Source organism: Pygoscelis adeliae, unplaced genomic scaffold (assembly GCF_000699105.1).
Source record: "Pygoscelis adeliae isolate BGI_AS28 unplaced genomic scaffold, ASM69910v1 Scaffold297, whole genome shotgun sequence".
Taxonomy (NCBI): domain Eukaryota; kingdom Metazoa; phylum Chordata; class Aves; order Sphenisciformes; family Spheniscidae; genus Pygoscelis; species Pygoscelis adeliae.
In genome coordinates this window covers 951216-963638 of record NW_008825211.1, presented here as the reverse complement: position 1 = coordinate 963638, position 12423 = coordinate 951216, and the positions used below count along the sequence as shown (strand labels likewise).

General features: G+C 51.5%; 1 protein-coding gene across 2 annotated transcripts in view; it reads right to left on the bottom strand.

The window, feature by feature from the left end:
* Positions 1-3436: 3436 nt before the first annotated feature.
* FAM168A (family with sequence similarity 168, member A) overlaps positions 3437-12423 on the bottom strand; it is a 212840-nt gene continuing 203853 nt past the window's right edge. For both annotated transcript variants that reach the window (XM_009329027.1, XM_009329026.1), the window contains 4 exons: positions 9411-9553; positions 6779-6953; positions 4758-4888; positions 3437-3529 (listed from right to left, as the gene is read on the bottom strand). In XM_009329027.1, coding sequence (XP_009327302.1) covers positions 4776-4888; positions 6779-6953; positions 9411-9553 — 431 coding nt within the window. In that variant the 3' untranslated portion in view covers positions 3437-3529; positions 4758-4775. The remainder of the gene's footprint in view (positions 3530-4757; positions 4889-6778; positions 6954-9410; positions 9554-12423) is intronic.

The following is a 12423-nucleotide window of genomic DNA, read 5'->3' as shown; positions in this document are numbered from 1 at the left end:
CTGCGACCTCCCCAGGACCTTCACTTAAGCCATGACTTGGGATCATGGGCTTTCCTCCCATCCTTCCATCTATCCGAAAAACCACGTCCCTCCACAGGGAAGGGGACAGGGCTGCAGGTCACTGCTGGCATGAGCCGGGGGGGACATCAAGCCCCACATCCCCACGTGGTGGCAGAGAGCATCTCCCCCACCATCACGGCCCCATGAAGCCACCTTGGGAAGGAGCTACGCAAGCCTGGAGCCATGTGGTGGCCCCAGAGCCACGTGGTGGCCCTGGAGCCATGCAGTGGTCCAAGCCTAAACCCAACACCGGTTTGTCAAATGTCACCAAAGCCTCTCGCCCAACAGACGGCGAATATTTCACCTCCTCACACCCTGGTTGAGTTAATGAGTAGTTCTGCCTGGGCATAACGGGATGAGGAGCATCAGATCTGCTACTGATCCAAGCGAAGGAATTAAAACTAAACCGCCCCATGTCAGATCTTATTAGCGGTAACACTGGGTGATCCTCCATGCTCAGCTCCTGGAGCTTTCTACCCCACCTTTAGTGTTCTCTTTCCTTTCAGGAGAAAGCCTCGCACCTCCTTCCTAGCCGTGGGCCAAAATTTTAGCAGTCGTTCCTGAAGCAGTTAAGGGTGAAGGGTGCCTAGGCCAGCGGTAGGACGGTGTCTGCTGGGAAGGGTCCTCCGCTGCAGAGCCCGGGCTGTGACAACAAAGCTCGTTGGACCCTGCAAGTCGCAGTGCCGTTATGTTGGCTAGAGCATCCTCTATCCTACGTGTTTCAACAATGATAGACAGCTCCTAATACATACCACAAAGTCAACAGTGAGAGCAAAAAAGGGTATTTGCGAGGTCTTCAATTCCTGTCATCTACTGGGGGGTTTTTTTTTGGCCCAGGTTTAACTGTAGTGTGCTACAAACGGTGGAAGGACGACGTAGTTATCGTTATTTCCAAATGTCCCGTTGCTTTTTACGTGCTAATCCTGGGCTTTGCCAAGCTGAATGGGGCAACCCTCTGGTTATTTACTCTTTTTCGTTCTCCTCTTTTCCTTTTCCACGAGCCCAAAGTGCAACCCAAAGTACTACACGGGAGAAATCCACCTTCCCCACCCCACAGCATTTGTGTTCAGTCTTCACCCACTTCGTTCCCCTTGAGGTCGGGAAGGTCAACCAGCGCTTTGCTAGATTTCCTTTAAAACCAGCAGAACCAACCAAACGATCCCCACACAGAAGCGCCGGTGCCAACACCCGACCTGACAAACCACCCGCGACCGACCAGCAGCAGGAAAAGTCCTCTTGGGTCCCTAAGCTTGTTTCTCCCCATTTGGACCATGCTCATGGGAAGGAGCTCCAGTAGCTCCTCCCAACAGCAGCAGAAGCCAAGCTGGGAGACACCACCAAGAGCAAGGAGGTCTCACCCAGGTGCCAACAACTAGTCACCTCGCTCTTCTGAAAGACCCTCCAGTCTGACCTCTACACCACCACGTCTGGGTCAAGGTGACCCTCCAGTGTTGGTCTCCACTGCCCTCATCTCCATCTGGAGATGTCATCCAGGCACGACCAAAGCAGAGCAACCAACAGAGACATCTGGGCACTGACGCAACACCACGCATGGGTCGGAAACCCGTGCCAGGCAGTGCTGGGAGGGATTCCCATCTACGTCTCCTAACCTGACATCTTTGAAGGCTCCGGCTTTGGTCCATTGTGACAACCTCGGAGCCCAAGACACGTGAGAGTTGCAAACACGCCCCCGGGTGAATGTAACTCTTTCGGCACGCTTGAGGGGAAAAATCAAAACCCAACAATGTTTTTGTCTTAGGGAGGAAAAATAAAAAAAGAAGAAAAACTTTGTTTCTATGCTGGGTTTAGTGATAAGGATTTAAAAATAAACTGGCCGCAAGCATCGTCTGCAAATATGAACTCTCTCTCTGCTGCCCTCAAGGTGACTTATTGCTCTACTTGGACGCCCCGAGGTGGGATGTCACTGGCCGCAGTCGGCTTCACATCCTCGCGCCCTTGGGTAAGCCAAAACCCCCAGAAATTACCCCGATGCCCACAGCCTCTGCGTGCCCCTTGTCTCCCAGCCCGGTCCGCGTCAACTGTGGATCACCTTCCTTGCTCTCGCCTTTTCCCAGGTGCCTTCCCGCGAGGAAGGTGACGTGTTTATTGCTATTGCTTCCTCTTCCCCCCACTTCTCCCCGCTAGCCAAGCAGAGCAGCTGGACATCAGACCCCTCTCCGGCTTTTCTCTACGGTGCCGGGTTTTGTGCTTGGATGAACATTTCTCCTGGAAGTCTCCGAGCCCAGATGTAACCCAAAGAATGGGGGGGGGGCACCTCGGTTGCCACAAAGGCGTCGCAGTTTGGTCTCAGCCCTGCCAATGACACGGGTGCAAGGCGAAGCCACCCATCTTCCCCCTCGCCCTGCCTCGAAGACTCTTCTCCATCAACCAGCCGCCCTCTTTCCCACCAGACTCTAGAGAAGCTCTTCAGACCAACCCCTGGACATTGAGAGGCTCTTCAGACCAACCCCCGGCCCTGGAGAAGCTCTTCAGACCAACCCTTGGACGTCTCCTTGCTTCCTTCACCAGCCACCCAGCACATCTCTGCCCCCAAAGGGTACCCGCGCAAGGAAGGAACTTCTTCCTCACGCAGCCCTGGGATGCGGCCGACGGGGAGCATCTCATTTTCCCAAGAGGTGCAAGATGCCACCAGGGCACGCGTCTCTCCGCTGCGCTCCTCCCATCACGCAAGATCCGTTTGCCCAGTTGGAAAAAGCAGACCAAAGACCCGATGGTGACCAGTCCTCCTACTTCCTAAGACAAGTGTGTTACATCGCTAATTATATTTATATTCTCTTACTCCTACAAAAGAAGGGATGAGTTCAGAATTTCACTGCAGATAATGCATTTATCATCTATCACGACAGCTATCTGGAAGACAACAATTTTCTTGTAATATGTTACGGAAGATTAAATAATTTATATTATTCAACTAAAAATACCCAAACCAAATCGGAATAAGCCTGCCTACCAGCGCTGTGCTTTTCACGTAGTACCCTGAACATCAACCACTCTTACTAGCCAAAGAAAATCTAGGCTTTCGTCAACAACAACGACAACAGAAAAAAAAATAACGAAAAGAACCCAAACGAACGAGAAGTGGGGGATCTTTGCACCACTCAGCTGGGCAATGCTGGAAAAGTGAATATTCTGAGCTTTCAAATGATAGGACCAAAGAGAGAACTTTACTATTGCTCAGTGTCAGTATGTGTGTTACACAATTTATGTGGGTGGGGGAGGAGGAAGGGGGAGAGGGGGGGGAAAAAAAAAAAAGAGGCAGAAGATTAGAAAAAGCAGCTTTTACAAAAACCACTAAAGAATGCATAAAGTGACCCTTGCACTTTTTTTTTTTGTTTTTTTTTTTTTTGTTTTTTACTTTTGTTCTTGCAAACAGACGAAGTGCTGCAGTTCAGCGGCCACAGCACCGATGTAAGACTTGTGTAGTTGCATACAATGTTTGACTCCGGATCTGGAAGAGAGCAAACATATTAAAAAACAAGGAGTCAGAAGCAAGCGGTGCGGGATCAGACAGGGCTGTTCCCTCTCCTCCGCGCCGCGTGCCGCATGCATAGTTGATGCACACGGGATTTAACCATCCCTCGCGCCGCTCTGCGGGCAATTTCTGGGGCACAGAGCTGAGAAAGCAGCAGCTCGTCGGTGCTATCCAATGCAGAGGCTTAAAAATATGCAGATGGGATGCTCTCTGCTAATTGCACAACAATTTGTCACGGGCAGGATTAGCCCAGCATAATGTATGCAGCAAGGAGAGACTTCATTGGTGGAAATGGATGAGATCTACGCTGCCTCCCCGTGTTCCCATCAGCTGGGTTGCCCGTTAATTGGGCATGATGGACCAAGGGCTCCAGCAACACGCGGAGGGCGTTCAGATGAGCAGCTGGGATTTCTGGGATCCTGAGCGCGAGAGGAACTTGCAGCCAGTTGCAGGCAGCTGCACGCAACCCCAGTGCTAATGAACAGGACGATCTCCCAGCACGTTTTAGCAGGGGAAGAAAAAAAACCCATGTTCAAGTGATACGAAAGATGGGGAGGGACTCTTTATCAGGGAGTGTAGTGATAGGATGAGGGGTAACCGTTTTAAACTGAAAGAAGGTAGATTTAGATCAGATATTAGGAAGAAATTCTTTACTGTGAGGGTGGTGAAGCACTGGCCCAGGTTGCCCAGAGAGGTGGTGGATGCCCCATCCCTGGAGACATTCCAGGTCAGGCTGGACGGGGCTCTGAGCAACCTGATCGAGTTGAAGATGTCCCTGCCCACGGCAGGGGGGTTGGAACTAGACGACCTTTAAGGTCCCCTCCAACCCAAACCGTTCTGCGATTCTATGAAAGAGCGTGATGCATCCAAAACCTTAAAACATGAAAACTGCCACCCTCACAGTGCCCAACTGCACTCGGAGCGGCTTGATGCCACTGAGGTCACTGGTAAAGCCTTGCATGCACCAAGCAGCAAGATGTAAGGTGAAGGTACGCTGGGCTTTGCTAACACCCTCCGTAGCCCCAGGACAGCGAGCTGCGCGGCTATCCCTGCCGGGGAGCAGTGCTAAATGGCTCATCTGGAGTCAGAGCATCGCCCGGACAAAGGGATTCAGCAGCTTTGTAGGAAGGAGAGAAGTGATGGCAGTGCTCGGTGGCTAATTAATCGTCAAAGGCAGAGCAAGACTTGCGAAGGCAGCACTTACATGAATTGGCCAGTGGGTTTACCAGTGTGGAGGTACGTAGCTGTAGGTGGGGGTTCCTTGAGCCCTGTACGTTGGCACGGAAACTGGATGTGCTCCGATGGCGGTGTGTTGTGGGGTGGTCAACAAGGTTCCTGCAACGGCACGGAGAAATATTTAGCAGGGAGGAGAGCTCCATCGGGGGAGCGGTACCCCGAGGGTACGGTGCTGCGGACCGCATCCGAGGGGCAGGCGCAGCATCAGCTGCCTGGTTTTTTTTCTTCTTCAATTCTCCCAAATATTATTCTGCCCGTGAGACCTGAATCGAAGGCGTTTGACTCATGCGGTTGGTATCAGCCAGCACCAGGAACGGAATAAACCCACCCGAAGCTCCAGCATATTTTCCACGCTACTTTCGGCCCTTAACTCATCTTTTTCCGATTTTCCTTGTCCCTAAAGGCCAGCAGCAGAGCTAGCCACTAACCTGCTGACATCTTCCACCTGCTGAAGGCACGGGGCTAAATTGCCACAGCAGATCACTGCAGCGATCTGAAACATCTGAGGACCAAACTGGAAGGGATGAGGGTTGCAAACGGAGATGAGAAAAAAACCCAGACCTTCCCGGGAAAATTAAGATGAGCTTTGCCACTCATCTCCCAAGGGCAGTGGAGCTCTTTTGCTTCATTTAAACCCACAGAGCTGAGAGCCTTGGGGTGCAGCAGGAGCGATCCCCCCCCCAGGCACGAAGCAGAGGGAATGCCCGGTGCAGCCTCTTTTCTTTCTGTCTGCAGCTGACACGCAGAGGGATTTTAGGTGAGAATTTGCACGGTGCCTTCAGCAGACATGGCCTCAAGTTGCACCAGGGGAGGTTTAGATTGGATGTAAGGAAAAATTTCTTTACTGAAAGAGTGGTTAAACGTTGGAACAGGCTGCCCAGGGAAGTGGTGGAGTCCCCATCCCTGGAGGTATTTAAAAGACGGGTAGATGAGGCGCTGAGGGACATGGTTTAGTGGGCCTGGGGGTGTTGGGTTGACGGTTGGACTCGATGATCTTGGAGGTCTCTTCCAACCTTAATGATTCTATGATTCTATGATTCTATGATTCTATGACATGGGGAGGGAGAATACAGCTCCAAGCTACTCTGGTCTGGGAGTAACTGGGTGCTCAAAACAACTTCTCAGTTTCTGGGTATCTCGCTACAAATGCTACTAATGAAATTTTAAGACATCCCACGTGCATTAATTAGATCTATCCACTTAGCATAAGCAACAGTAAATCTCTCAGAGTGGTTCTTGTCATACCCAGGCTGCAATATCTCTGCTTGCAACAGGGATCGCGTCCCATGACAGAGTCCTATTTCACAGCTAATGCAGATGCAAAAGGATGAATGATTCATTTCTTGGCATAATTCAATATACAATCCTAAGAATTGTTAGTGAGAGAAATACAGGCTTTGGAAAAAATAAAAGCAGCCCATATCCTTACTTAATGTGCTATCAATTAATTGCAGTTTGAAGCAATCCTGCACATAAAATGCAGAGGATTTGGGATACATAAACCAAGGTTAATGTTCATTTCGTCAGACGAAAGCAAGACCATAAGTATCCTAAAAAAGGAACTTGAGGATAGAAATACAACAGTATTTGAAGAGGGACAAACCTGGTTATTCCTCTACTTATGGAACAGACAGAGGAAAGGATAATATATTAAGGATGCAAGAGTGCATCCATCTGGAGTGAGCCGACGCAAGGTCCCCTCTGCTAACATAAAAACTGAGTTAGACCAGTATCAGGAGCAAATTAATTGATCTTTGCCTGCAAAGGAGTGGTAACCAGCAAGCAAAACTAGCAGACGAAGCTGCAATTAGCTGTGTGCAAGGCGCTTCTGCAGCCACTTGCCAGATACCCCCTGCGAGGCTGCAGGCAGCACGTCGGATGCAGAGAGAGCTTTTCGTCCGGGACAAGCCTCCTGCACAGGTTGTTTGGGTATGTCCCGCCCGAGAGAGGAAACTATGGCTCAAAACACAACGGAACTTTCCTTCTTACCTGCTGACATTGCCATGGTGGTCCCAGCGACCATCCCCATGGCCACACCGTTGGTCCTGGGCGCAGCGACCGGGGCCGGATAGATGGCCGATGGGATGCTGTTGGGCTGAACCACGGTGGTGTGATGGATAACGTGAGGCTGTGCCGCGTACACTGGCTGGGTATAATAAGCTCCCTGTTTGAGAAGGGAAAAAAAAACCCACCATCGTCTTTGTCGTTCGACTGAAAGCACAAGCCAAAGCAGTGACTTGAAGCCCAGTATTTGATTTAGAGGCGATCACCAGCTCTGCGTGCAGTGGGTGTCAGCCCGGTAACACAGACCGTGCTGTCAGCAAGGAGTTACATCAGCTGCGACTGTAGATCCTGCTGCAGAGTGAGCAGTGATGCTCTCGGGGCCGGCCCTGCCGGCTGCGGCAGCAGAGCCCCACATCTACCCCCCTGCACCAGACGGGACATAGGAGGTTCCCAAACCCAGCCCGTATCACGAGCCCGGAGCGGCTCCGCTGTGACAGTCCTTCACTTTGAGACTTCAAGCCCTCAGCTCCTCCAGATGTGTTGCAGAAGCAGTATTAAGACAAGCAGGCGTCACGCGTAGCTGCTGGTACAAAGAGCTGCTCGTGGGACATCATTCAAGCGCTGCCAAAGGGCTGGTCCTTCCCCTGAGCAAGCTGCTGTGCCTAGAGACCTGGACAAGCGAGGATGAAGCTGAACCCGTGGACGCGTGGGATGGTCCCCGGGATGGATGAAGGCCATGGGACTGGGAGGGGCGTCAGCATCACGGGTTCGAGAGTCAGCTCGTCAGGGACAAACTGTGCTGCCTCCGTTTGGTGGGATGAAATGGGGCCTGGACCCAAAAGACTTTGGCTGCTGGCACAGAAGATGAACAAGAGATGGAAGAAAAGGAGAAGCCATGGCTCTCTCTGCTTGCTTGGGTCCAGGAAGCATGTCATCTTCTTGGGTTTCCGATGGGAGACAGAGGGGCTCCGAAATCCAGGCTGCTGAGACCCGTGAGGTTTTGAAACAAGGCGGGGCGGGGGGAGGACGGGTGGGAATAAAAGAAAGGAGCCAACAGAAGAAGCTCCACATCCAAAATAATGAAGGGCCTGAAACGTGAGTGGCGCAAGGGAGAGAACTGCCGTCCCTGGGACAGGCAGGGACACCGCCGGTACCTGCAAACCAGGGACGGTCGGAAAGATTAGAGAGTTTAAAAAACAACGAAGGCAGATTTTATCGTGCGTTAGTGAAAGCCATTAGAGAACCTCTGACGGTATGGATTAAGGGGAAAAGGAGGTGCGGGTGAACTATTAAATTACTTCTTTCTTTCAGGAGCTACGAAGGTTGATAGGACAAATTGCAGATGCTGAAAGGCATTTCCTTGGGGAATGAGAAAGATGGGCTAAGATAAATTGGGCCCATGAAGAAAAGGTGACTGAGAAATCAGCTGCGGAGAAGGAACATCCCAGGCAGCGAGTGCTGCAAGCACAGCGTGCTGGAAGGCTCTAGCAAAGCATCTTCTTCTCACCGTCGTTCCCTTCCAGGCTGTCAAAACTCTTATTTGCTGGTCCCTGAGAAGCAGAGATGAGGAACCGGCATCTGCAAGCCCTGCTCCATCTCAGGCTTGCTGGTGGGCCCTGCTAGTGGATGCCAACCTCCCGCTGCGGCCGGGATCGAAGAGGAACCAGCAGGCAGGGATGGGTTTGGTCCCTGGCGGTTTATGCAATGCTCAGTTAACGGAAGGAGACGTGACAGTGGACAAAATCGGCAAGAGGAGATGCTCCCGTCTCAGCGAGGCATGGAGGAACCATACCATGAGGTCGTAGCTGCTGGAGAAGTTGGTTATTTGACATTAAAGAGGAGGGGGAAAGCTAGGGAAGCCATAGGGCCAGATTGCTCCGAGGAGCTCATGATCTTCAGCGGGAAGGGGCATCAAGGTGATTTTCAGAGGACATCTGCCCTAAATTGCATCCCTGTGGAGGACCTTGGCCCCAACACATAGCTGGAGGCGGTGGCAATGCAGAAGCAGAGAAGATGGTACTGGTAACCCATCCAGGTGCTCAGGGAGGAGCTCCTCCATGAGGACGTAAATCTGGGTCATGCCTGAAGTAGCTTGTGCTGGTGAAGGTGACACAGGGACTCTTCCATGGGAGGTGGCAGGAGGGTGATGCAAGTCAAGTGAGATGCCAACGGCCACCAGCAAGTGGACCTTGTGGTGACCCAGACTCATCTGTGGCCCTGGGGAAAAGCAGCCTTGAGAGCTGGGGAGAGTGGGGAGAGGTGGGTGTAGGGACCATCCTGGAGCCAGCAAGCCCTGGCAGTCAGGCGTGTGATTTTGGGGGAAGGGACCCGATTCCCAACCTGGCCGAGCCACACGGATGCCACTGCGTTGACTCCACTGCACACCGACAACCACGCAAGACCACGTCTCATCCAGAGGTTCCAACGGAGGAGGCAGGAGAGAGACCCCCAGCATCCCGGAGACCCATCAAGCCCCACCATGAGCAGCTCTATCCCACCAGCACGTGGGTGCTCAGCCCTGACAGCCAAGGACGAAGCCCTGCAGGAACTTTTGGGCTGTATTTGCACACCGTTGAGTGAGGCGGTGAGCTGTCACGGCGGCTGGGGAGGCACCTACCTGGGTGTACAGGTTCTGCTGTGGATAGGCACTTCTGATGGGGTACATAGCGGTTTGGTACGGATTCGGAGACGGCGAGTAGGGAGGAGGCGCGTTGTTACTCTGGGTCGGTGGGACCTTGTAGGGAGTCCCCGCAGTGTACCCTGGCAAAGACAAGAGTAGTCCAAGTTAGGGTGAGGATTTACAGCTTCAGAGCCGGTCCACCCGGCACATGAGCAACCCGAGCCGCCATTCGTGATGCACCGGCTGCTCACTGGGCATCACTCAGCATGGAGGAGATATACCGAGATGCACCAGCATCTACTGACATCCCATGAAAGCCACCAAGCCGAGACCTCCGAGTCCAGCATTCAGCCCCCTGGCTCATCGATCACAGCAGCCGGGGCTGCATCCTCCACCCAGCTCGGCAGTGGCTCTTCCCGCGCTGCCTACACCGGGCCATAGAGCTGATGAGTATTCCCAATGGTCAAGGCATGACTTGATGAGACTCCACCAGCATTTAAACCACCTAAGACAGCAGTATCCCCACACCTGCTTACCCGTCGCTATGCACCTACTTGATGACAATCACGTTTTTCCTTCTCTCCTCCCCGGATTTTTGTTCTTTCACCTTTTTTGCTCGGGGTGTGATGGGCAAAACCGGAATTTAATTGCTGGAGGATCTAATTTCATGGCACAGTATTGCTGTCCCCTGCCTATGTCCCCAAGCAATGACCGGAAAAGCAGCAACACCGATGGTCCAAACCTTAATATTAAGGTGAAAATGATGGGTGCCTTTAAGTATTTCATCAAGGTGGATAGTGCCGACCGGTCTCCTCTCCTGCAAAGGAGGGCTGTGACCATCAGCTCACCTTGCGGGTGGGAGAGGCAACCCCAAGTGATGCTCAAGCACCTTGATACCTGTCCCGCTCCCCACAGGCTATTTGCATCAGCGACAAAAGCAGCAAATCTGCTTTACTGCCTTTAAGGAAAGCCGTTTGCTCTGCTGGGTAAACAGGCACGGCAGGCGGCTGGCAAGCCGGGAGGAGCAGCGGGGGCTTGGGAGGGCAGTGGTTAGGCAGGGGCGGGCAGCGGGGGAAACGTCCCTTGCAATATTTGTGATCCTGACACGGCAGGCTGCAATTTTCGCCTTTCTTCTGTTTGGATGTAAGGAAAAGGGAATGGACTTCAGCATCCCCCAGTCATCCCCACCATCCCATCAGGCTGTTTAGCTGGAGCAGCCAAGTCCCAGATTTACACTTTATCGAAGGGCTACAGAAATCTTAACTTATCTTGCAGCATTTAGGAGATGCTGAGTATACGGGGAACAAACTAAAATGAAGGATCCTTTCCAAAACATGGAAATTTGCCCCCAAAAAATAAACCTAACCTAACAAAAAATAACCTAAAGGATAATGTGACATCAGCTGATCTGCTGGCTCTGAGTGTCACTTTGGGTTTTTGCTGCTATTTGCATTACGTTCTGAGCTGTCTGGTGCTTATAAAATTACATTTTCCTTCCAGGAAGACCCAGCGGTACCGGCTCAAGATCCTCTAATGCAAGTCTGATCACATTTGTCTTTTTTTTAAAGGCTTTCCCTGGAGTGAGGACATCCCGTAAGGATCTCCGCTCTTCTTCTGCTTCCTTTCAGGGTGCCTTCCTATCTGTTGACTCGTGATGAATATGGGGTCGACACCCATACCCTCCACCGATTTTGCTCTCCAGAAAGAAAGGGGTGGCTTTAAGCAGGTCCGTGATAACACTGCGTAATCCAGTTCTTGCCACCTGGCAGCGAAGTACCATAAGACCTCATGGCAAGTACAGCACCTAAAGAAGGTGCAACCTGCCCCGAGGATGGGATGTCCCTGCGCCAAGGATACGCGGCACCTGAATTCCCAACCTTTAGAGGCATTTCCAAGGAAGGCGCCATGAAGTTGCCCCTGAAACATTATTTCTTAAGTGCTAAATTGGGGAAAAATCCTCAAGAACACTTAAAGTTGGGCTTTAAGGGGTGTGGTTTTTTTTTTAGACTACAAGCTGAGCTGCTGCCATGGGACGCCCCGGACTGCATCAAGTGTGCCATGAATGCATCAAGGTGTTGGTCACAGCTTGATGAATGGTTAAAACAAATGGAAACGGTAAAAAAGAAATCTGCTCGCACGATGGGGTGGGACGGCTGGTGAGAAATGGTAGCCAGCTCCTGCAGGAGGGCTGGGAGAAATCATCCTTAAAGCAAATGGGCCCCGAAGACTGCGTAGGATGGAGAGCAGAAGTTAAGGCTCAGCCCAGCGATAAGACGTCTAAACACTCAAATATAATGACCTAATTTACTCAACCAGTGTTCAGGGCAGCAATTAATGAAGGCCAACATTTCAAGTCTGCTAATATCCCGTATTATCCGCCCAGCACTGAAACAGGGTGAAGTTAACAAGGAGCTTTCTAGGAACTCCCAAACAGCATCTCACCACCTCCTTATTACTGCAGATTGGAAAAAATGTGTTAATTAAACAGCGGAATAGCTGTGACTCTTTCTCTGACTCACATTAGCAGGAGAGCAACTATCTTTAAATGAGAGACGGAAGCAGCGAGAGGAAACGCAGGTTCGAAACGGCCGTATTCACCATAGCAGCAGAGGTGGAGACTCCTCCATCATGAGGTCCTCCAGGAACCCAACAACGTCACCTACAGACCAACCAACCTCCTGTTTTTTCAATCCTACGGATTTTTTTCTATTCCGAACTCCTTTTTTCAAACAAAGACCTCGGAGGCTGGCGGTTCTCGGCATCACACTTCATTTCTGATGGGTGTCTGGAGATGTGGACCAGCTCAAGGCTGCGTGGTTTCACCGCCTTGAATGCTAACACTTGCTGCGGTTTCCCGATTGCTGAATCATGGACAATTTAGCTCCGATATTAAAAAAAGTATTAAACGTAATAGTCCAGGCAGATGTAATCTTCCATGTTTATAAAATGGGAAAAAATGGAACAATTTGCAGGTAAAAATGAAGCATAATCAAGTTTTAATGACACAAGA